This window comes from Chamaea fasciata, unplaced genomic scaffold, assembly GCF_029207755.1.
Source record: "Chamaea fasciata isolate MVZ Bird 193981 ecotype frontalis unplaced genomic scaffold, bChaFas1.0.hap1 SCAF_8, whole genome shotgun sequence".
NCBI classification, from domain to species: domain Eukaryota; kingdom Metazoa; phylum Chordata; class Aves; order Passeriformes; family Sylviidae; genus Chamaea; species Chamaea fasciata.
The window spans coordinates 37,901,421-37,926,134 of NW_027094093.1; the positions used below are offsets into that span (position 1 = coordinate 37,901,421).

Here is a 24,714-nt window from a genome sequence, read left to right on the forward strand (position 1 = left end):
ACATTGTGTAGCTGCTTCCTTCATTCGAATAAATAAATGTGAAAACAAAGGTCTCGTTCATTAGTTTTTATCCCAGAATATTTTCTTTACCTTGCACGAGCCAGCTAAGTCCCTCCCTTTACTTACCCACGCTAATTTTGGCGTTTGCAAACGTCGACATCCCAGTTACAGACAGCGACGAATTGCTTAAAAATCATCTTCTCCTTTACAAGAATTCTTCCCTTCGCTCTGCTGCATTGATGTTAAACGTTTGCTGCGTGCAAGGATGCCTAATCGCATTAAAAATTTTGCAAGGCCGGTTTTGACCTGAATACGCCTCATAGCAGGACTCAGAGCTGCCTTTGACTTCTTGCTGAAACCCAGGAGTCCAGTTTATCCTGCAGTTTTCCCAGCCTGTCCCAGGTATTTGTGGCCAGCAGCAGCTCCCCGTCCCCCGAGGTCTCCCGGTGTCCAGAGAGACGGAAAAATGCTGAGGTGATTCGTGGAATCGCGGATTATGCTGAGTTGGAAGGGGACCCCCAAGGACCATCAGGAATTCTTCCATAGTGGGAATTACTGACTGGGAAAATCCCGGGGTTCCTCACATTGGAGCGAGTTTGTCATCACAGGTAATTAAAAGCCCCGCTGGCGATTTGCTGCTGGGAGAGAGAAGGATCCTCTGCTGGGCTGACTGTCGTCAGCCACTGTTCCCTGACCCCCCTCTGTTATCAGCGGTGCTCGAACGCTCCCTTATCTCGCAGCACTGTTGTGAGGCTTAATTAACTAATTAATCTTTCAAAGAATTGTGATAGATAAAAGCCACGGGGTGAAGTATCTGTCACCGTTTCCCTCACTATCCACAACAACGCCGTTATTAAGTCCCGAGAGCCCTCCGGGGTTTAAACCTTTGTTCATCAAGGATATTGCAGGAGTTTTAGGCTTTTACCAAAGCAGTTTGTGAAATCCTCGGCTGTTCCTGGGGCCTGCAGAGTGAGAAATCCACACCTTTGGCATCGCTCGGGATCCCGGCCCACGTCCTGATGCTCCGGGGGCAAGGCGGGGAATGAGCCAGGACGAAGTGTTTGTCCCCATCCCGGCTATGGATGTTACATCTCTTTTTTTTTTAATTGGAAGGAGCACATTGAATTCGTTTAGAGCTCACACAGAGAAAAGCTGCCTGTCACTTCCACGGGTTTCCTCTGCAGGGCTGCGTGTGCTGCCACAGAGGATTCCCAGCGCGTCGCTCCTGCGGCACTTCCTAAGCCGTGCCTCCGGCACAACTCTTATCCCAGAGAATGGAAATCAGGGAATGGGCATTTTCCAAACAATGACGCTTATCCTTTTGCTTCCCCCACCCCAAATTAATCTCCATGTGGATAGTTTCCATAGCCAGAAGGAGAGGCGGCAGCAGCCCGAGTGGTGTGGTGAAGGTGAGAGCTGAGTGAAAATCGTTCTTCCCTGGAAGGAGGACGGAATGCTAATAGGGGGCAGTGGGATACGGATTGATGGGGCTGACAGGAGGGAATGAGGTCTTGGATTTGGGATAAAACCGGGTCAAAGTGAGGACAGCGCAGTCACCAAACGGGCTGATGGCACCTCCCAGGGTCAGGGTTCCAGGTGCAGCCCCGCATTCCTGGAATGCTGAAACCCGGCCTTGGAGAGAACTTGCAGGGGACGATGAAGAAATGGGGGATAACAGCTGGGGAATGGGCAGGTTTGACACGCTGGGGAGGATGAACCCCCAGATCACACCCGGGGGCTCCAGCTCGGTGACGGGTCGGTCGGGGCGGTGAATCCACGGGGCTCCATCACCCCCTTTGTCCCCATTGCACTCACTCGGGATGCGGGCTGGGGGCACCGAGCGGGGCCGCTGTCCTTGGGCACCCACAGCCCTCCTGGTGAGCAGCAGGACCACGGCTTCCCATAGCCGGGGTCTAGAGTTAATCGCAGAATCCCAGACTGGCTTGGATTTGAAGGGACATTAAAGCATCCAGTGCCACCCCAGCCATGGGCAGGGACACCTTCCACTGTCACAGACTGCTCCAACCGGGCCTTGGGCACTTCCCGGGATCCAGGGGCAGCCACAGCTTCCCCGGGCACCCTGTGCCGGGGCCTGCCCAGCCTGCCAGGGAAGGATTCCTCCCGGATCTCCTCTCCCCCCGTGCCCTCGGTGTAAACCATTCCTCGCGTCCACTCTCTCCCGCCCGGTGCCAGCGCGGCCGCCGAACCAAAATGGAGGCGCCGAGGTTCTCCCCCACCCCTTTCCCCCATTTTTTCCCCCACTCTTTTCCACCCTTCTCCAGCCGTTCTCCCGCGTCCCTCCCCCGGCCGCCGGCGGGACTACGAGTCCCATGGCGCCGCGGGCCGGGGGCGGAGCGGGGCTTTGTGCGGGCGGCATGCGGGGGAGCCGCAGCCGGGGCTGGAGCCGGAGCCGGAGCGAGCCCGCCCCGGGGGGAGGAGGGCGAGGGCGGCGAGCCATGACGGGCGGCGGCGCGGCGGAGCGCCCGCGGTGGTAGAGGGCGAGCGCGGGGCGCCGAGCCCGCAGCGCCGAGCCCGGAGCCCGCCCGGCGCGGGGCGCGGAGCAGCGCGGAGCGGCCGCCATGGGCAACGCGGGGAGCGTGGACGCGCAGCAGACCGAGCTGAGGGCGCACAGCGTCCCCCTGAAGCTGCCCATGCCCGAGCCCGGCGAGCTGGAGGAGCGCTTCGCCGTGGTGCTGGTGAGCGCCGGCCCCATTGTCTGAGGGCAGCGCGGAGGGGCCGCCGGGGGAAGGAAGGGGGGGGAGCGCCGCGAAGTTGGCTCGGGGAGCCGGGCCCGGGCACAGGTGGGCTCGGCCGGGCGGGGCCGCCCGCGGGACGGGGCCGCGGCTTCTTTGTCTCGGCGGCCCCCTGAGGGCCGCCGTGCCCCGGCCCGGGCGGGTCCCGGGGCCGCTTCGCGGGGAGCGGCTCCGGCCGGGACACCCGCTCCGGGTTCCTCTGGGACATCCCGATCCTGCTGCTCCGGGACACCCGCTCCGGGTTCCTCCCGGACACCCCGATCCTGCTCTGCCCGGGACACCCCACGGCTGTGCCCCCCGGGACAGCCCGGGCTTTCTCCTCCGGGACACCCCGGCCCTGTCCCCCCACCCAGCGGACAGCCCGGTCCTTCTCCCCCCGGGACATGCCGGTGCTGCCCCCCGGCCGGCCGGGTCGGTGTGTGGGATCAGCTCTGCCGGGAAGGGCTGATGAGCTTTTCCTGGGCGAAGCTCCCGGTTCCTTCTCGGTGGTCGCGCCCCGTCTCTTTCCTGCCGTGCCTTTCCGACCGGGAGCCGCGTTTGCGTGTGGAGCAGGAGCCGGGGGAGCGGGGCGAGCGGCTCCATGTGCGTGCCGTGCCGTGCCGTGCCGTGCCGTGCCGTGCCGTGCCGTGCCGTGCCGTGCCGAGCCGTGCCGAGCCTGCGCTCGGTGATGCCACGGGGAGCGCGGAGCTGCCCGGGGTAATTCCCGTCTCGCATCCCAGAGCCGCTCTCCCTCCCCCCCCCGCTCCCCGCAACGCTCCCGGCGCTGGGCGAGGATTCACGGGCTGGTGTGTGTTGGGGATTATTTCTGGTTAGACCCAATTAGATTATCATGTCTAAGAAAAGAATAAGCCTATTCAGTCAGGAACCCCCACTGACGAGCCAAATGGCGAGTGAGATGTTACGATTATTAGGCACAGTGGAAGGGGGAAAAAAAAAAACGAAAAACAAAAAAAGAGCCTCGGTGTGGCGTTGCTCTTGTCGGGGAAAGCCGGGGTCGTGTCGGAGATGGGAGATGCTCCCGCAGGCAGCGCACGGCTCAGACCCGAGTCTGGATTCGTCTGTGACTCCCCCAGGAGGGCTCCTGGCTCCCGCGTGGGCTGCGGGAGGAGATCGGTGGCTTTGCGTTCGGGCTGATGGATGGGATGGGGAAAAGGCAGAGACGGCGTTTGGGGCAGCGTTGGAAACGTGTAACGTAAATGCGGGAGGTAACAGCACCCAGGCTGTCATTTCCTGAGGTGCCTGCGAGGAGTGCGTGGCCTCTGGTCGGAGAAGACGGGCTGCAATTAAGGCTGGGAGGGTGAGTGCTGCAGCTTTGCCGGAGGGAGAGCCCGGCCGTGCAGGTGGACACTCCGTACGAACGCAACGTGGGATGATTTCTCCCCGCTGATTCCTTCTCCCGCTGGGAGAAGCTGCAAGATGGGGCTCAAGCACCGCCAAAAAATCACCTTCGTGCTGTTTTTGCAGCCAGCCAGGCATGGCTGGTGTTGCTGCAGCTTCCAGGAAACATCTGAGCAGTTTGTGAAAGAGCAAACTGCCGGGCTGTGATTATTTTTGGTTTTCTCTGTGGCTCTGAGGGGGAGATGACTGTGCCACTGGTCAAAGCCCAGGATGGGGTGGGCTGGAGAAGTGCAGGGATGAACGAGAAAAGGGATGATTAGGGGGAAAAAACCATGAGGAATATTTTCTGTGGGGAGAGAGAGGATTAGTCAGGGAGGTGGGAGCGTGAAGAAGGAGCTGCTGAAGGTTACGAGACTAAATCTCACCTTCTTTATGTGCTGTCTTAAGAAATTAGCCTGGCACAGGCGTTGCTGGCACACTCAGAGCCCTGGTGAGGTCCCGCAGGGCTGTGCTGACAATACCAATTTTCACATCTCTAATGAAATTCCCAAGGCCGGTTTGGACGTTGATGAACACGTTGAGTTGCTGTGTGCAGGTCTCCAGTCCTCATGCTGGGAGGGCCGTGCCCGTTTCTGGGTGGGAGAGGTCCCTCCTGCGTGTTTTGGGGTTTTGTTCTCTCCCCTCGTGCAGAGCAGGGAGCCCTGGCCCTCCAAACCACGAGGGGAGCACAGGCTGGCCGTGATTTCACTGTGACACCGACTGGTTCGTTTTTTCCACTTCAAACGTGCTGTCTTGAGCTGCTCCAGGATCTCTGGGGTCCCTTCAGCAAGGGCATGATGCGCCTGGAGGTGATGGATGCGTGCCAGCTTGTGTTTGCCGGGTTGTCAGGGGATTCTGTCTTGAGAAAGAGCTCTGCTGAGGTGGTTTGCCCACCTGGAACACCCGCCTGGTCACTTGGAGCACTCTCTGGTCACCTGGAACATTTCCTGGTCACCTGGAACACACCCCTGGTCACCTCCTGATCCTCCTTGAGGTGCATAAATTGCAGGAGATGAGGGGCCCTGCTCCAGGTCACGTTTTTTGGGGTGAAGTTCTCAGATCTGCGCTCCTCGTGCCATCGGCGTTCCCGAGGATGTCCTGAGCCGCTGGCTGTGTCACTCCTCTCGGCCTCCAGGGTTTTCCCTGTGGATCTGCGTCTCCTGGTGCTGGTTTGGGCACTGCAGGGGTCAATGTGCTGCCGTGGCTCGTGTGTGTTCCAGGAAGGTGCGTTTGATGGGATGAACTTCAAGGAGGAAAACGTGGAGGACAGCCCCGGAGAGGTGCAGGTTTCAGTCTGTGTTGTTACTTCCATCCTCTCAAACTGATGTGGATTCTCCCCTTTTCCTGTGCAATAATTCCCTTCCTCTCAGGGTCACGCAGGGATGTGAAGTCCAGGGAAGCAGTGGTGTGGTTTTGCCACCAAGTTGCCAGTTTGGCTGTGCCGGGTCTCAGCTCTGGCGCTGGCACATCCCCTCGGGAACGTCCCAGCCTCGTCCCTTCCCCCGTGCTCTCTCCTCAGCTGTGTGGGATGTTTCCTTGCCTTTCCCCTCTGGACACGTGGGCGTCAATCCCGAATTCTGGTGAGCACCCCACGTCTGCTGAGAGGAAAACCGCAGTTGAGCAAAGCAGGGGTGCCAGAGGCATCCACAGACACGGTGGCACCGGAGCTGGGAGCGCTGGGAGCGAATCCCAAATTTCCAGCCCCTGCAGCAGGGTGGTCTCCCTGAACCCGGGCCGGGGCTGCACGTTTGCAGTTGCCACGTGGTTTGGAGGAAGCAGCCAGGCCGGGCTTGGCAGGGGAAATCGCTGCCTAATGAGCTGTGATTGACATAATTTGACTGCTGGATTACAAATGTGCCGTGAGGCTGACAGGAAATATCCTCTTACCCCTCCGAGCGGGGTTGGGGTGTACAAAGGACTCCTCTGTGGGATGGAGGGCTCGGCCAGAGGGTGAGGGAGGTGTTCCTGCCATCCCACCTGTCCCTGCTTTGCCCACAGGAACATCTTCCTCCTGCTGGAATTCCCTTCTTCCCGCTGGATTGGGTCCGAGCCTCGTTTTCCAGCCCAGGGAAAGGAGGCCGTTTGAGTGTCTCCTGCTGAAGAATTTGGAAGCTCAGTGTGAAAACTCCTAATGTTTCCCAGCTGTTCCCCTTCCTCATTGTCCATCAGATATATTAGCCATTGTTTTATAAAATACTTATATATGTATATGGTTTAGGGTCTGCAAATCATTATGGATCACGACAGGAGATATCTGGGATAGGGTCGGCTTCCCTGCTTTGGTGGGGCACTGGATTCCTTGTTGTGATCCCTGCATCTGACAGAATTCCCTTGGGATGGATTGGAGTTGAGATCCTGAAATACCTGCCACAGGTGGGAGTGGTACTGGGAGGTGAGAGGCGCTAAAGTGGGTTCAGGGATCTTCAGGAGGATGAGATTTCTAAAAGCCAGATCTCCAAAAGGCACCTGTGGGGTTTCCTTGTCCAGGCCTCGGCTCCTGCCGCTGGGGTTTTTCCTCAAGGTCTCCTTGAAGTCGCTGGGGCCGTGACGCTTTGGCTAGAGGAAACAACCTCATAAATCACATCGTTCAATGTATATAATGTATATATTTCAGAGGGGTTCAGTGTGCAGCAGTGCTGGGTGGTGACACTTCTGCCCAGCTGCTTTGTCAGTCAGGCCGTGGCATTTGTAAGTTTTTCCACCCAGACATCACATTTTTGTGGAATTAATTTTTTCCTTTGACCGTCTGGAAGACCAGGGTACTGTGGTGGGTATTTACCCTGCTAACATTAATCTCAGCTCCTGGAAACCTGGAAGGCTTTAAAACTGGCTGGGCTGATGTAGATACATTTTCAGCGTACCGTTTTTCCATGCCGGATAATCCCATGAATTTGGATGCTGGTGGAAGGGCGAACCCTCTAAATTACGCATCAAATTTCGTTTAAGGTGAACAACAGCTCGAGCAAAACCTCTGCCTTTACCTTTTACCTGCCCCATCCTCTTTCCTCAGAGCGTGGAAGCTTTATCAAACCTCTCTATCAACTTCCTGAACCTTGTGTGCAAGATAAAAGGGATTAGATTGTTTTTTGTTTTGCCGTGCAGGAGTCTGCCCTGAGGTGTGAAATGGTCCCTTGGGTACTGCTCCATGTCAGGGGTGATGCTGAAGGAAGAATTGGAGAGGTGCACGATGGAAATTCAGAGTTTTACAAGGCGATCTGAAATACATCAGCAGCTCTTGAGTAGGTTTTGATTGGTGGCTGAATGACGTGAAGCCACGGGTGGCTGCCTGCAGTCTTTCATTTTAAAGTCACTTCAGCTTCTCCTGCTGCATGAGGAGGTATTGAAGTGCGCAGAAACTTCTCCCCCTGAACAGCAGAACTCAGCGGGTACCAAACCCAAAGCAAAATGTTTGATTTCCTCCAGGGTCTTCAGAAGTACACGGGTGTTTTCGCCGTACTTTTGGGTTGTTGGACAAAGGTTGGGAATCGTTCAGGCAACTTCTTAAAAGACTCCGTCCCCTTTTGGAATAAAACATCCCAGGGAAGGTGTGCATGGGGATTGTCAGCCCTTGTCCTGTGTTTGTGTGCCTGCTTTGGAGAAGGGGAGTGGAGATTCCCTCTGTGGGAATTTTGGCTGCTCCTTCCAGCTGCAGAAGGGCTTGGGCCGGTGTTCCGTGTGGGATCAGCAGCCCCCCTGCTTCACCAGGGTCCTGCTGGTGTTCCGTGTGGGATCAGCAGCCCCCCTGCTTCACCAGGGTCCTGCTGGTGTTCCATGTGGGATCAGCAGCCCCCCTGCTTCACCAGGGTCCTGCTGGTGTTCCGTGTGGGATCAGCAGCCCCCCTGCTTCACCAGGGTCCTGCTGGTGTTCCATGTGGGATCAGCAGCCCCCCTGCTTCACCAGGGTCCTGCTGGTGTTCCAGGTGGGATCAGCATTCCCCCTGCTTCACCAGGGTCCTGCTGGTGTTCCGTGTGGGATCAGCATTCCCCCTGCTTCACCAGGGTCCTGCTGGTGTTCCATGTAGGATCAGCGGCCCCCCTGCTTCTCCAGGGTCCTGCTGGTGTTCCATGTAGGATCAGCAGCCCCCCTGCTTCACCAGGGTCCTGCTGGTGTTCCATGTAGGATCAGCAGCCCCCCTGCTTCACCAGGGTCCTGCTGGTGTTCCGTGTGGGATCAGCAGCCCCCCTGCTTCACCAGGGTCCTGCTGGTGTTCCATGTGGGATCAGCATTCCCCCTGCTTCACCAGGGTCCTGCTGGTGTTCCAGGTGGGATCAGCATTCCCCCTGCTTCACCAGGGTCCTGCTGGTGTTCCGTGTGGGATCAGCAGCCCCCCTGCTTCACCAGGGTCCTGCTGGTGTTCCATGTAGGATCAGCAGCCCCCCTGCTTCACCAGGGTCCTGCTGGTGTTCCATGTAGGATCAGCAGCCCCCCTGCTTCACCAGGGTCCTGCTGGTGTTCCATGTAGGATCAGCAGCCCCCCTGCTTCACCAGGGTCCTGCTCTCATTTTGAGTCCAGCACCTGCTGGAGAAAGGATTTTTTTTCTCCCCAGTCTGTCAGCAGAAGTGGTTTAAATCTGTCCCCGTGCTCTGGAGCTCGTCACTGAGGGGGTGAACGACCCTGCAGGAGTAGCTGGGTTTTGTTTTCCTCCTCATTTCTCACCCAGGATCCATCCTAAAATGAAACCAACCGTTGACCTTCGCTTTCTGATTTTAGTTTGCTCGCTGGGAGCTTCCTGAGAGGCAAACCTGGGGCCACCCCTGCCTTTTCCCCCCAAACACAGGTTGAGTTTGGAGCTTTCTGTTCCTTTTCCAGGCTTTTGCTGTAGCTGGGGAGGGAGAATGGATCCAGCCCAGTGTTCCTTTGGTGGTGGAAAACCCCTGGGAGCTGCTGCAGTTTTGCTTTTGCTTTCCTTTGCTGACCCGGCCGTGGTTTGTGACGCCGGCTTTGGGGAGGTGGCTGCCAAGGGTCCCTGGGGCAGGGTTGTGCTCCAGGGCCACCAGCACTGCTGTGCCCGGCTGGAGGGGCTGGCACTGGTGCCCACTGTGGATTTAGGGCACGGGGAATGTAAAATCCCCTGGGGTTTGCTGCAGGTTCTGCTGCGCGAGTCGTTGATGGCGTCGGTGAGGTCCAGCGGGAGAGTTTGGTGCCACTTCGGCACCGAAACCATCCCAGGCTGCTCCAAGCCCCATCCAGCCTGGCCTGGGACACTTCCACGGGCTGGGACAGCCACAGCTTCTCTGGGTAACCTGTGCCAGAGGCTCCCTATCCTCCCAGCCAGGAATTCCTTCCCAATATCCCACCTCACCTTGGAGACACCAAGAGCAGCCCTGGGGTCTTCTGCTGCCATCACCATCTCCCCTTCTGCCCCTGCCCCACCAGGACACGACCTCTGAAAGGGCAGGAGGTGACAGAATCCCAGGATGGCCTGGCTTGGAAGGGACTTCAAAGCTCATCCCATGGGATGGGACTGGCCAGGGACACCTCCCACTGTCCCAGGCTGCTCCAAGCCCCTCCAGCCTGGCCTGGGACACTTCCAGGGATCCCGGGAAGAACCCAGATTTGTGGGATTCTGTGATCCACAGGCAGCCCTGCCTCTCTCCTGGGCTGGCCTGGGCCTGGCAGGGCGGGCTGGCACCGGGCTGTGCCCGCAGGAATCCGTGTTGGAGCGCTGGCACCGTGACCTCCAGCTGGAGAGCTCTCCCCAGCACGAGCGCATGAATTATGCAAAGCATGCTAATGCAGCAGCACTTCAGCACCAGTTTGTTTTGAAGCATCTGGGCTGCCTCTTGGGTTTGAATGAAGCACTTTCTGATCAGGATCAAAACGCTTTTCCCCGTGCAGGAAGCCAGGCACGAGGAGGGGTTGGTTTTTTGTGTCCTGGGAAGGTGTGGGGACGGAGCTGTGGCTCTGGAGGGTTTTTTTTCTCTCTGCTGAGAGGTGTAAATGGGGAATTCGGTATGGGAAATAAGCGACACCAACTTGATTTACATTCGGGTTAGAGAAAATCTCCACCCCTGAGCCTCCAGCAGCGCAGCTTCGCAGAGGGCTCAGGCTGCTCAGGTAACGGCTCTTGGAGCTGCTGGTGCTTCAGAAGCAGGGATTTCCCGTTGTCCATCTCCTGGTTTCAGCTCTGGAGGCTTGAGCAGCTTTCCGTCCCTCCACGTGCTGGCACGAGGGTTGTGCCCTTGCCCACGCTGTTGCTGAGAAATGCAGTGTTGGCAGTTAGTTCTGCTCCAGTTCAGGCTGGATTTCAGGGGCAGGCTCTTTCCCCAGAGGTGCCGGGCACTGGGAGCTCCGGGAGCCTTTGGACACCACGCCCAGGGGTGCCCAGGGTGGGATTTTGGGGTGTCTGTCCTCAGGAGCTGGATTAATGATCCTGTAGGTCCCTTGCAGCTCAGGATATTCCCCGCTCCTGTGACCTGTGGGTGCTGAAAGGTCTGCGCTGTGCCGCCCCGTTTTCCCTCCCAGCTCTGACCCCGCTCCGCTCCGTAGTTCCAACAACCCAGACACCCGGAATCCTGCGCGGAAATACTGGAAAACACGAGCACGAATCTGGTGTTAAATTAAAGCCAGGCTTTGCCTCTTCCCAAAACAACGCCTTGCAGGGGTGTTTTCCCTGCAGAAAGCCTTGGCTGATGTATAACTTGTGTATATACTGTGCTCTGAGTAACATATTGCAGGACTCGAGCGTGTGTTGGTTTTCAATTTACCCCGGGATCCCTTTAACAAAACAAGTGTTTGTCTGCGGGGCCTGCGCAGCCTTAAACATACATTTGGGCAGGATATTCATAAAGCACCAGAATAGGGGCATTGTCCTGGAAATGAATGCTCCTCACATGAGAGCCGGGCCGTGCTGGACCTCCAGGACTGGGCCCTGCAGCTCTGGAGAGCTCTGGCTGGGTGTCCTGGATCAGGAGTTGGAGCCGTGCCCGGCGCTTCCCGGCCTCGGGGAGGGGAGAGCTGGGGACACCTCGGCCCTGGGAGCTGGCCTGTGTTGGGATTCTGGAAACTTCGGGTTTGAGATTTTAGTGTGTGGTTAGATATGTGGGGCAGGATGGAGGGTTTGGGGCGTTGTCTTGAGTCCTTCTTCACCTTCTTCTTCACGGCTCTGGGTGGTTTTCTGTAATGGGTTAGTAAAGTCGGCATTGCGGCCTTCGAGTCGGTAGCTCTTGGGTTTAAAGGCAAAAATAATTTCACGATGGGGACAGATTGTCCTTGGAAAGACCTTGTGGAGATAGAGAGGTGCTCCGCTTTGCGCCTTGTTAACTAGAGGTACTGCAGAAGTCGCGGCTGGTGAGAGCGTGATGTAGATAAAAGTGAATAAACATCCGAGTCCGAAGGCGAACTTCGTCTCTCGTGCTATTAATCCCAACCTTGGCAGAAAATGAAGCCAGAACCAGCACAGTCCTGCTGCTGGGACAGCCCTCCCAGAGCTGGGCCGGGCCCCGGGGAGGGATCCCGTGGCAGGAAGATCCACAGGAAAACTCCAGAGGTTGTGACTTCCCTCGTCACGTCGCCCGAGCAGCGCGCAGCGGCGCTAACCGTGGAGGGACACGGGGAATGGCTTCAGGGATGGATTGTTGGGATGTTGGGAAGGAATTCCTGCATGGGAGGGTGAGGAGGCTCTGGAATGGATTTCCCAGATTTGCTGTGGCTGCCCTTGGATCCCTGGAAGTGACCCAGGCCAGGCTGGAGCAGCCTGGGGTGGTTGAAGGTGTCCCAGCCCATGGCACTGGATAATCCTTGATGTCCCTTCCAACCAAACCCACTCTGGAATTCTGTAGCTCTTTCAGAGGCCGTGTCCTGGTGGGGCAGGGGCAGAAGGGGTTGGTGGTGGCAGCAGGAGCCCCCAGGGCTGCCCTTGGTGTTCCCAAAGTTTTGGGCAGCTCCAGCCACGCTCCCCACGTGGCTGTTGGCCGCCTCCAGCTCAGCTCAGAATATCCTTGAGCCTTCCAGAACCACACGAAGAAATTTTAGATTTTTCAGAGTGTGTTTGGGTGTTGGGAGAGAGATACCTTAAAAAAAAATACAAAAATTCTTCTTTTCTTTTCTTTTTTTTTTTTTTCTCTTTTTAATATATATTGTTTGGCCAGAAATCCTTTACTATAAAAGGACTTGGGGCAGCTCTAGATTGTACATCTGTTCCTTGTTTGTCTGCAAAATGACTGCACAGCGGAGGCCAAAAGCAGAGAATAGAGGGTTGTACAAATTGGCAAAGTCGCTGGAGTCTTTCAGAAGCCAGTAATTACAATGAAGAAGCAAATTGTTCAATCCAGAAATCCTGGTTGTTCGTCCAGCCCACATCCTGGCACGTCCCCCCCGTGATGCCCCTCGTCGTGCTTTGCAGAGGACGGATAAATAAACCTCAGATAAACATCCCAGTCCCACCTGGGGCAGGTTTGGGGCTGGCTGGGTGGGTGGCACCGTTATCCTGTGGGAAGGGCTGGAAACGGCTCGGCTGGGTTTATCCAGCACTTTCCTGACCAAGGTTCCCAATAATTTACTGCGGTTGGGAGTGCTTCAAAGGCCTCTCTGCCCAGCTCCGAGCCTCGCGAGTGCAGATGATCAAATAAATTAACTCTCACAAATATTTAACTAAAAGCCTGCTCAAACAGGAGCTTTGATGTTGAGTGTGTGTGTGTGTGGGGGGAGCCTCTGGGTGGCTGTGCGCTCTCCCAGGGATATTGGGTGGACGCTGAGTTTGTCACTCCTCTCAGACAGAAAAAGCCTAAAACTGGAAACGCAAGTACTAATTAATCACGTTTATTATTCCCCCTCCGTGGTTGGGATGTGGTGCTGGGTGGCATCAAGGTGAGTGATGATGGCACAAGGAGTTTTCCTGGGCAGCTGGTGGAAAGCAGATTGAACACTGCAGGCACACTTTTGAGTGGTTTTTTTTTTTCCCCATCCCTACAAAAATCTTTGGCTCCGGGAGTGATTTTTCGTGGCACTGGTGCCAGGTGTTGCTCGGTGGCCGCAACTCTCTCCAGGTAACCAGAATCCATTTGATGGCTGGGATAATTATTAAAGCTCCAGGGACTGAGCCGGGAAATGTTTGGGAACTAATTTAATCCCAGCCGCCTACAGGTAGCTGGGGTGGATGGCTGGGAGTTGTTGGCTAAAAACTGCAGCTTCCTGAAATAATCTGGGAGTTGTCAGAGCTTCCCAGTGCCGCGCTCGCGGGGAATTGTGTCTGAGAGCTCAGCTCCGCTCCGTGTCGCGGCTTCAGCTGCACATCCCCGTTCTCTTGATCATCTAAACGAGTATCTGAGTGTGGCAAATGCGCGGTGTTCTTTCTTTTTTTGCTAAATGAGACGAGAACTTTAGTGCCTGACGGGCGTTTTTTGCTCCATGAATTTTTCAGGAGCCTCTGGAGGCGCTGAGGAGTGAGAGGGATGGGGGAAGGTGTCCCTGCCCGTGGCAGGGCTGGGATGGGCTTTAAGGTCCCTTCCCGTCCAAACCCTTCCAGAATTCCGTGGTTCTGTGCCGGAGCACGTGAATGAAGTGCACGGAGCACCGTGGGGAAAACGCTTGGCTTTTGAAATTTTGATTTTTAACTCCTTTAATGGAGGATCCTGGGATATCTGGGCCACCAGGGGTGCTTTCCTTGTGACTCTGCTGACCTCACTCTGGAGAAGTGAGAGACTCAGCTGACCCAGAGGAGTGGGGGAAGAGGAATTTTAGGAAGCTGAGTCCCAGCCTTGGTATGGATTAGAGGGAAATGACCTCTCAGCTCGGCCCACGCAGGGGTTTGCAGAGTCAGGGGTGGCACTGGTGACCTCTTCTCCTGGCTGAGGCGTCTCATGCTCCCTCTGAGTTGGCCGAAGCTTTGGGACCATTCCCAGCGCTCTGCCATCGCTTGGTGTGGGAGCAAGAGGTGTTTTCCAGAAATAAATCCGGGTGTATTCCTGGAAATCCAGCCTGTTGTGAGCAGAAGGCAGGTGGGCTTTCCCCGTGCTATAGGGAACGATCCTGTCACGTCAAAGTGCTTCGATCAGAACATAAAAGGAACGGTGCAAGAGTTCCCACGAGCTGAGACCTTCCCTGCTGAGCACCAGGATTTTTCAGCAGCGAGGGGGATGCAAAAGAATTCCTAAAAATGCCAGGAAAACCAGCCCTGAGTTTTCTCCTGCACCCTTGGGTATGGCAGATGCAAGGTACCCCGAGCTGGGTTTGCAGGGAAGAGAAGGAACCCGCAAACACCAGCCAGGCAAAAAAAAAAAAAAAAAAAAAATTGATTAAGCATGAAATTCTTCCCTGGCAGCGAATCCTCTGCTGGCCGAGGGACAAAAGGTTGCACAACTGAAAGGGAAAAGGAATTTTATTTGGAAAGCTCCGAGCTATTGTTTGTTTGGTTTCGCTGGTGTTTATTTTCTGTCTGATGGCAGATCTTTGTTAAAGGTGAATTATCCCTTGTGTGGAGCAAGTGGAGTGAGAGCCGCCAGGACGCACTTGTGAGGAGGCATTCAGGGCATTGTTGGGATTGTTAGAATCCTTCCAGGTGCTCCGAGGGAGTGCTTGGGGATACCTGAGGTGCAAGAACCTGCGTGGAGCAGAGTGTTCCTCGTCTTTCTGGTACTGAAACAGCCCGGACAGCACATGGAGAAATGGACCAGTGCAGCGGAACGTCACGGAGAATACCTGTTGCAATGTTTGAAGTTCAACCTACAGGCTTGTTTGGGTGCCACCTCCCAGCTGCTGCCGCTGCTGCTGCTGCTGCTGTGCCAAAATATTTCACAGAGAAGACGTGGGAGGAGAAATCACCTCTTCTTTAGCGCTGGGAAAATTCCAAATCCGTGGGTTTGGGGTTATTCCACCTCAGAAACTGCGGGTTTGGGAATGCCTTGTCAAGAAGGTGTTGGTGCTGTCGCAGCTCGGGTTGTGCCCCAGGGTCACCCATCCCTGGACTCTTTTTAACCGTGGTTTCAACTCTTTCTCAGCAGCATTTCCCGCAGCAGTGGCCTTTTCCCACAGAGATACCGGGGAGAACAGGGAGGCCTTCACCGTGTGCAGCCAAAACAGCGAGCAGGGGCTGGGGTGGGGCTGCCCTTCTCCCGCTGACCTTGGCCACATCCAGGGGCACAGCTGCAGTTCCTCTGGGAGCTCCACGCACCGACCCTCTGCTGCTCAGGAATCGCCCAGTTTCGTTGTTCAAGGTGCCCGAGTTCTGGCTGTTTCTTCTTTTTAATCAGCAGAGATTTTTTTTTTTTTCCTTTCCTGCTCGTTCCCTCCCTCCAGCAGCAAATTTTGGGTCAAATCTTTCCCCTTTCCTCCCGGGAGCTGGAAGCAGCAGCTCTCGCTCAGCGCGCCACGATAACAACAACAGTAATAATAATAACAGTGATAAAGGCTTCAGACAGTGATTAAAAGAGCGGATTTATGGATTTTTTTTATTTTTTTTTTCTGGCCAGACTCCATCCTTGGAGAGATGTCTGTGCGGCTCCTTCCCTCAGGGCTTGTGCCCAGCCGAGGGTGCGAGGTTGCTCCTTGGCCAGGGGGATGCTGGTGGTGCTGTCCCTGCCCCATTCCTGGCTCCGTGGACATTCCAGGACATCTCCAGCCCAGCCGTGGGAGCTCAGCCCTCTCTGTCTGCTCCTGCTTCTCTGGGAGGCGTTTGGAACGTCGTGGGAGGGAATGTGGCCGGAGAAATCTCGACATGCCAGGAGCAAATCCACCTCGTTAGGGAGCGGGGTTTAACATTTTTCTGCATTAGTGGGAGGCTGAACTGTGGTGTTTGTGCGCTTGGGGTGGAGGAGGAGGGATCTGTGTGCTGTGTCTGGGGTGGAAATCCATCCCAATGGCAAAGATGGGGAAAGAAAAAACCCCAAAGGTTGGATTTGCTGTCCCACAGGCACCCCTGGCTTAGAGGAGGAGGAGGAGGGATCTGTGTGCTGTGTCTGGGGTGGAAATCCATCCCAATGGCAAAGATGGGGAAAGAAAAAACCCCCAAGGCTGTGTTTGCTGTCCCACAGGCAGCCCGGGCTTGCTGGAGGAAATCCTGGCTGCAGTGCTGTGCTGTGAGTTGCACAGGAGGGGCTGTGGGAAGTGATGCCAGTGGCAAGGGGAGCTTTAAGTGAGATTTTGGGGAGGAATTCCTGGCTGGGCTGGAATTCCCAGATTTGCTGTGGCTGCCCCTGGATCCCTGGAAGTGTCCCAGGCCATGCAGCTGCTGGAAGCAACTGTCTCCATCCCACTCCACTCTCCCAGCTCATTTCCTAGCAAGGAACGGGATCCAGGAGCAAAGCTCTGCTTTTCCCATTATCCCGTTCATCTCAGGCACAAACGCTGGGATAATGGAGTTTGTTCAGTCTCATCTGAGGTTTCTCCCGGCTTCCTCACTCAGAAGTTACCGCTAATTCCTTGATGTTTAAAAGGTTATCGGGTTTAAAAGAAGTTCCCAGCCTGGGGCAGTGGGCAGGGGTGGAATGGGATGGGCTTTAAGGTCCTTCCAACCCAAACCAGGCTGGGATTCCGGGATTCCCCCTCAGGGAAAGCTGTGATTTAAGGAGGGAACATTTCCCTGCTCCATCACTGCCACAGTTCCCTTGCCCAGCCTGTGATGAGCCAGCTGATCCCTTCTGCCACGTTTTTATCACGTTAGGGTTATTTATTAGGGTTATTTTTTATTAGGATTATTATTTATTAGGATTATTATTTATTGGGGTTATTTCTGCACTCTCCATCTGCTGGTTTTTGCCTGGAGCAGCCTTTCCCAGCAGCTGGGATCTCTGAGCAGTGGCTGCTGTTCCTGCCAGGAGAGCCCGGTGCCGCCTTCTCGTTCTTTCCCGGTGTTTGTGCCGACCTTGTGTAGCTCTGCTGCCGTTTTTCCTTCTTCTGTGTCACATTTTGATCTCTGGGAAACGTCACCTACCCAGGTGTTAAGGCAGTCTCTCAGTTACTCCCAAAAGAACAAAAAAAAAAAGCTTTATTTTACTCCAAATAAAACACCAGCTGTTCTTCCAAACCTTCCTGAAGAGACTTTTTAGGGAGTGCTTGACGCTGGATTCTTCCCTTCCTTCCCCCTGTTCAGTGCTCAACTCCTCAGCTCGGATGAAAACGGAAAACTTTCCTTTTTATCATTATTATTTTTTTTTTTTTCATTTTAATAGGCAACATCTTTTCCCCCCAGTCCCTGGCTTGTGGCAGCCCCGCACTGTGCAGGGGTTTATGTTACACGAACGACCATTTCACTTGGTCATACCCAATTTAAGTCCTAGGCGGATTCTTACTGGCCTTTTCCCTCTGCAGTTAAATCATCTGGAAAACAGATTGAAGTTTTTATGTTGTGTGGGTTTTGGGTCTTTTTTTTCTGAAAAAAACCTCTGTTGTTTTGTTGTTTTTTTTTTCTAAAACCAGCCTGAAAATCCCCCTAAGTGCTCTTCAGCGTGCCGGGCTGGGATGGTGTCCCACCTCAGCGTGGGGTACATCAGGAACAGCTTAATGGTTTTTGAAATTCAGCGTAATCAGGGCAGTGCCTTGGGTTTGGTTGGCAGTGGTTGATTAAATGCCACGGATTGGTTTTTTTTTTTTTTACCTTCACTATGAGAAGGTAAAATCCCTTTTAAAAATGTCTTCTCGCATTTTTTCCATAAAACAGGACGTCTTCAAATGCCATCTCCGAAATCCCTTTTGAGCATCCACTAATTGCTGATAACTTCTGAGTGAGGAAGCCGGGAGAAACCTCAGATGAGACTGAACAAACTCCATTATCCCAGCGTTTGTGCCTGAGATGAACGGGATAATGGGAAAAGCAGAGCTTTGCTCCTGGATCCCGTTCCTTGCTAGGAAATGAGCTGGGAGAGTGGAGTGGGATGGAGACAGTTGCTTCCAGCAGGAGAATTGCTGCTAATTGGCAGCTAATGGATCAGCAATTTTTCCAAACAAAAAAAAAAAACAACCCCAAAACCGGGGAGCAGGCAGCTCTGCAGGCTGCAATTGGATTGTTTGGAGCAGAAAATTCAGGAGCCCATGCAGGTACAGCACTGGAGGGCTAAAAACTGCTGGAGTTGTGTAGGATTTGGTGATTTGACAGGTCCACGTGGGATGGTCAGAAATGTTCCTGCCCCAGTCACGTTTCTCACCCAGCCAAAGAGATTTTTTTTTTGTCTCTGGAAACGTCTCACTTCAGGAGTGACTTCCAGCTCTCCGAGTGAAGTGATATTTCTGTCTTTCCGTGGGAATATTAGAGGTGGAATTCCAGCAGAGGTGGGGGATGGATGCCTGCTATTAAACGGGGATGCTTTTATCTGAAATGTTGGTGTTTGGGGGAGAGTTCTGTAATCTGAGTTTGAGGAGGTGGTGCAGGGTAAGGGGTTGGTGCTGAGGGTGAAACCAGAACTTCCAGGGAGTTTTTTTGGGGAGCTGGGGAGTGAATCACTGCAAAAACTCAAAACTAATTGAGTCACCCAGGAAATTACTGGACAGTGATCCTCGTTTTTGTCTCCTTGCGGGGACTTTGTGTGCCAGAGGGCTGCAGAGTGAAAAACGTTCCTGCTGAACGCAGAAAAGGCCGGAATTAAAGAGTTTCCATTTTGGATTTCGTGACCCTGGTTCTCTTGGTAAAGATGGAGCTTGGAGCAACCTCTGCTGTCACCACCCTCAGGAGACAACCCTGGGCTGACACGCCTTCCTCAGTGCACTCCAGAGGGTCTGGCCACCAAAAATCCCCGGAGAAAGGAATTTATCCTCCCCAAAACTGCTTCTGAGGACGTTCTAGAGCTGTTCAAAGCGGGAAAAAAGGGAATTCAGCTGTTCCCAAGCAGCAGTAACCTGGGAGTGAGTGGACCTGTGCCGTGTTATTTAATGCTCGCGTCGTCCATCGCTTGCAGCACAACTTGAGCAGTTTGTTTGAAGGTTTGGGTTGGAACGGATTTGCTGTTGTCTCCTCCTGTGTGGTGAATTTCTCGGGTTTATTGGTTTCAGACACCCTCTTTTCATTCCATCCCTTTGGTCTTTGGGAAAGGATATTTTCTTTCCCTGTTTTTTCCCCATTTGGAGCCTGGTGTGTGGCAGTGCATCCCTCATGCTTTCCTCTCCTGTTCGAGTGCTCAGGACTCTTGGAGTTGTAAATATTTTAGATACCTGTTTGGATCTAGTCCGTGAAATCCTTCCTGACGCTGGAATATTTTCTCTCATCTCTTCGTTTCCTTCGTGATCCCATCTGCAGCTCTTCGTTTTGTAGCTGCCTCCTTTGCTCTGGCCTGAGCTGGGAGAGCTTCTTTTCCATACCTTAATCCTCCTTTGCAGGAATCAATCCAGTTTGGTTTGGTTTTTGTTTTGTTTATTTTTTTGCTTGCAGACGATATTATCCCTGCTCGTCTGTGTTCAATATTCCACAGGTTTGCTTGCCTGGCCCTTAAGTAGCTTAGGGATAAAAACGAGGATCATTTTCCAGTAATTTCCTGGGTGACTCAATTAAGTTTTAGCTGTTGCAGTAACTCAGTGCCAGGGTTATTTACGGAACAATCAATCTCCGAGGAGCTTGGAGTGTTCCTGGAGCTTCCCTGGGTGGGAAGGAGCCACCAGAGCTCCTGGCAGGAATTTGCTGCCCGGGAAGGGATGGCTGTGACTTGGAATTGTGGAATGCTTTGGGTGGGAAGGGATGTGAGGGTTTTCCAGTGCTACTTGCCATTGCTTCCACCTGCTCTTGGACACTTCCAGGGAATTCTCTGGGAATTGCAGCCCAGCCAGGAATTCCTAATTCCCAATCTCCCATCCATCCCTACCCTCTGGCAGTGGGAATTCATTCCCTGTGTCCTGCCTGTCTTGTCAAAGCCCCTCTCCAAGGGATTTGCATGTGAAAATCCAGGATATTTTCCCATTTATAGCCAAGGCTCAGGCTGTGTTTTCCCAGTGGGCTGGGAGCTGGGAACAACTTCAGCAGGGGACATCTCGGCCAGGCAGAGCTGCTCTCTGTGCACCATTCCTGTTGGATAAAACTCCGGCTGTCATTCCCCTTTTTTTCGTGGCAAACCAACTTAAACCCAGCCCGGTGTAAGGAAGAGCGGCTCTGGCCCACAGATGTTGAGCGTGAATCGAGCTGCTCGTCTTTATTTCTCAGCTGGGGTTAACTCCCGGCCTGCGGAAAACAAAAACGGGCTTTTCATTGCCTGGCTGTTGAGCTGGCCATGGATGCAGAGCCGGAGCACCCGGCACAACGTGCAGCAGGAGCCTGGATCCCCAAAGGGATAAACCCAGCTTTGTGTTTGCCCTGGCTGCTTTGGGACGAGAGCTTTTCCTGCCCAGCATTCCCAGCAGATGGAGATTCCCACAAACGGGGGACGTCTCGGCCAGGCTCTTCCCTGCCTGGTTCCGGGAGGAGAAATCTCCATCCATTTCTTTGGAGGCAGGAGCACTAATGGCACACGACAACTGCAAAGCAGCGATAATCGTCTTCCTGGCCATTAAGTTAGGGAGTGGATTGGAAAAGCTTAGGGAGCCTAAAATCCAGGGTGCTTCCAGGCTCTGCCTTCCTGTTTGTTCCATGCTTTTTGGGCTCTTCTGGTTTTTAAAACAGGGCTTTGCCACACCTGGAGTGATGCAGGAATAGATGCATACATGTAAGCATATATAATTAACAGTTGACTGTTTAATGCTTTTATTCTGGCGCTGTTTGGAATGCTGACAGATGTGGATAATTAATCCAATTGAACGGGTGTCCTTACAAAAATAATCCCTGGAAATGTTTTTTTTGTTGTTGTTGTTGTTGTTTTTTGGTTTTATTTTTTTTTTCAGTGTAGCCTAAAACGCAGCAAAACACGTGAAATCGATTTTAGGTTTTTTCAATTCCTCCAACTTGCACCACGTCACCCCCAAATTTAGGCTTATCAGGGCAAAGTGCTCCGCACTGAGAGCTGTTTCTTGACTCTGCTCTGGAATAAATCCTAATAAATTGTAATAAATCCTGGGCTTTGGGCATTGCTGTGCAGGCTCAGCTGTACGGCAGAGAACTGGCACCGCAGCCTTGCTTCTGGAAGGAGTTTTTGGGGAAAGATGGGACGCAAGTGGTTAAGGGCAAAGATCCGAGAAATTCGGGGGGGAAGAAGGCGTTGTTTGGCGTTGTGTTTATTTATGGAGGCTTTGTGAGGTTTGGCCTGTTTGTGGAAGTGGAGCTGCTGCAGGGACACTCCCCCCGAGCGCTGCTTTTTGTGCCTGTGGAAGGTGCTCAGCAAGGAAATAAAACTTGGGAAGTGAATTGATTTAATTGCCCTTCAGCCTTTCGGCAGGGCCGGTGGAATAATCCCAACAGTAATCCCAGTAATTCCACTGGAATATCAGTGGATGGCTTCTCTGGGCAGGGAACAGGTTGGGACACCTCAGTCTGATGAGTTCCTGCACTCTGGGGCAGATTTTGCTGGGCTTCAGCCACTCTGGGACAAAAATTCCCCCCTAATTGGGTTTATTCCTCATCTGGCCGTCTGTTCCTGCAGCCTCCTCCGGCTCCAGGGACGTCCTGGCTGCCCCTCAGCCCTGGTGGGAGCTGGAACAGAGCTGACAGGCGGGTTTTAGTGCCCTGGACCTGGGGCTTTGGGATGGATTTCATTCCATGTGGACAAGAAAAGGCTCCCAAGACACCCTGACAGGGAGTTCCAAACAGCTCAGGGAGACAAAGGAGCTTTTCCAGCCTCAGACTGCCTGGCTCTGGCTGCCTTGGCTTTTTGGGGGATGCCAGGGCTCTTTTCTGTCCCTCTGGCCTCCTTTAAAGCTCTGGGGTTTGTGTCGGACAAGGGCTGCTTTGGGGATGTGCGGGGCACTGGTTTTCCAAAAACGCCCTAAGGCTGGCGAGGGAAAATCTCTGTGCTGGTATTGCTTCACTGAGGACACCCAGGAATTTGGGAAGGTTTCACCTGCCTGATTTCCTGTTCCAGCCCCTAAAGCCCTGCTCAGTTTGGGTGGGATTCTATTCCAAGGGGCAGGAAAACCTTCTGCACATTCCCTGCCTGTGCAGGTCACAGAAAACTTCCCTGGGTGGGGAAGTTTTCCTGGCCAGTGTGGGATGTGAGCTCCTGTCCCTGGGAGGCTGGAGATGTATTTAATAATGGTATATAAAAAAAAAATTATTGCATAGTTCTCTTTGCCATTGTTACGGAGGAATTTTATTTTCAGCTTCAGACTGAAGCTGAGCAGGGGATGGATGGGATATTGGGAAGGAATTCCTGGCTGGGCTGGAATTCCCAGAGAATTCCCTGGGAGTGTGCAAAGCCGTGTTGGAGCAGCCTGGGGTAGTGGGAGGTGTCCCTGCCCGTGGCAGGGGTGGCACTGGATAATCCTGAATGTCCTTTCCACCCCCAAACATGCTGGATTTCCATGACTGAATGTTTTCCAATTAATTGTTAATTCCTGGTAAGGGACAAATGCTGCGGGAGCTGAGTCCTGCGCAGCTGCTCTGGGGGTGAATTTTGTCGTGAGCCCTTCCCGTGTTTTTGAGGGAATTCTCACCCCTTGAAGGCTGATAGCAAACCTCCAGTGTTCTTCCCTTTCCTTCTTGTTTTTGTTTTTAGTTGGGACTTCTCAGTTTCTTTCATAATCCCTGCAGATGAAAAATCAGGGAAAGAACAAAACAAGGAGTTGGGTACACAAAGAGTTTGGAGGTGATAATAATCATGGAATGGTTTGGGTTGGAAGGAATCTTAAATCCCATGGACAGGGACAGGTCCCGCTGTCCCAGGTTGCTCCGAGCCCTGACCTGGAGCATTCCCAGGGATTCAGGGCCAGCCAGAACCTTTTGTGCTCTTACGGTGTCCCTGGGACTTCCAAAATCCACATTCCCTGCTGGGGTCAGTGGTGGAGCCGCTCCTCCCGCTGCCTCGGGGCTGGGACCAGCTGGAGCAGCCACCTGCTCTGAGCCCAGGGCCAGCTCTGGCATTGTCACATTTCCCTGGGATTGTCAGCCATCCCTGGGATTGTCAGCCAGTCCTGGAATTGTCAGAAATCCCTGGGATTGTCAGCCATCCCTGGGATTGTCAGCCAGTCCTGGAATTGTCAGAAATCCCTGGGATTGTCAGCCATCCCTGGGATTGTCAGCCATCCCTGGGATTGTCACATATCGCTGGGATTGTCAGCCAGTCCTGGAATTGTCAGAAATCCCTGGGATTGTCAGCCATCCCTGGGATTAATCGTCAGCCATCCCTGGGATTGTCACATATCCCTGGGATTGTCACATATCGCTGGGATTGTCAGCCATCCCTGGGATTGTCAGATATCCTTGGAATTGTCAGCCATCCCCGGGATTGTCAGATATCCCTGGGATTGTCAGATATCCCTGGGATTGTCAGATATCCTTGGAATTGTCAGCCATCCCTGGGATTGTCAGATATCCCTGGGATTGTCAGATATCCCTGGGATTGTCATCCATCCCTGGGATTCTCATCCATCCCTGAAATTCCCAGCCATCCCTGGAATTGTCATCCATCCCTGGAATTGTCATCCATCCCTGGAATTCCCCGCCATCCCTGGGATTGTCATCCATCCCTGGAATTGTCATCCATCCCTGGAATTTCCAGCCATCCCTGGGGTTGTCATCCATCCCTGGGGTTGTCATCCATCCCTGAAATTCCCAGCCATCCCTGGAATTGTCATCCATCCCTGGGGCTGTCATCCATCCCTGGAATTCTCAGCCATCCCTGGGATTCCCAGCCATCCCCGGATCCACATGCCTGGGGGTCCTGGTTCCATTCTGGGGTCCTGTCACCCCAGTGCAGCAGCAGCAGAGGTGGTGCCAGCCCAGAGCCCTGCCAGGACAATCCTGCATTCCCAGTTTTCAGGAGTGGCAGGGAATAAAAGCACTTGCCCTCAATGAGTTCTCTCTCTCAAAAAAAGTGGGTTTAGGATATTTTGGGGGTTCTTCTTCTTGCTCCCACTGACCAGGAGAGTGGAAAGCCTCTGTTCGGTAACTCTGAGCCTGGCTTTGGTGATCCTTGGCCCAGGACTGGTTTTTCCCTGGGATGAGCTGTGCTTTGGCCACCTTTTGTTTGTGACCATCGAGGAGGTGAATTAACACTGCCAAAGAGACATTCCGTTTCTCTCGTCACTGTTGTTCCTACTTCATCATTATAATAATTTTCCTAATGATCTCTTAGTGTCATTAATAATTCCTAATGATTACTGTGCATTCAGTCAGTTTTTTGGGCGTCTCAGCAATGGTTTGAGGTGAGCCTCTCTCTTTTCCCAGGCTCTTGCAACGCTCTCCCAGTTTTTAGGAGGTGACAGATGATGGCACAAGCACAATCCATTTTCAGGTATATCCCAGTGTGCCTTACAGCTGCAGACCTCCACAATAAATATTTCAGGCCTGCACGTCAGAGCTTTCCATATTCTAACCTCAGAGTCAGGTTTGTGTCCAGGCAGCTCCAGATTTATTTTCAGGAAGGATGGAAATTCGGTCCCCGTGCTCGCTCCTCTTGAGTAATCAGCCTCATCCTGCATATTTCCTGTGTTTTCTTTTTCAGAGGAGCCGGATTGCCGTTTAATTTGTGTTCAGCTCTGTGTGTATTCCTGGTCAGACTGTGCTTGGAGTGAGCTCAGGAGGAGCTGGGCCCGTGGGGCAGGGCAGCTCTCCGTGCCTTGATGCATCTCCTGCTCTCAGC

At 53.8% G+C, this 24,714-nt stretch overlaps 1 protein-coding gene across 7 annotated transcripts in view; it reads left to right on the forward strand.

Moving 5' to 3' along the window:
• Nucleotides 1–2,415: 2,415 nt before the first annotated feature.
• The window catches only part of FMNL2 (formin like 2), a 114,686-nt gene continuing 92,387 nt past the window's right edge, over nucleotides 2,416–24,714 (forward strand). For 6 of the 7 annotated variants that reach the window (XM_066190473.1, XM_066190474.1, XM_066190475.1 and 3 more), the window contains exon 1: nucleotides 2,416–2,696. In XM_066190473.1, the coding sequence (XP_066046570.1) occupies nucleotides 2,580–2,696 (117 nt within the window). In that variant the 5' untranslated portion in view covers nucleotides 2,416–2,579. The remainder of the gene's footprint in view (nucleotides 2,697–24,714) is intronic. The other variant, XM_066190479.1, reaches the window with a different exon arrangement.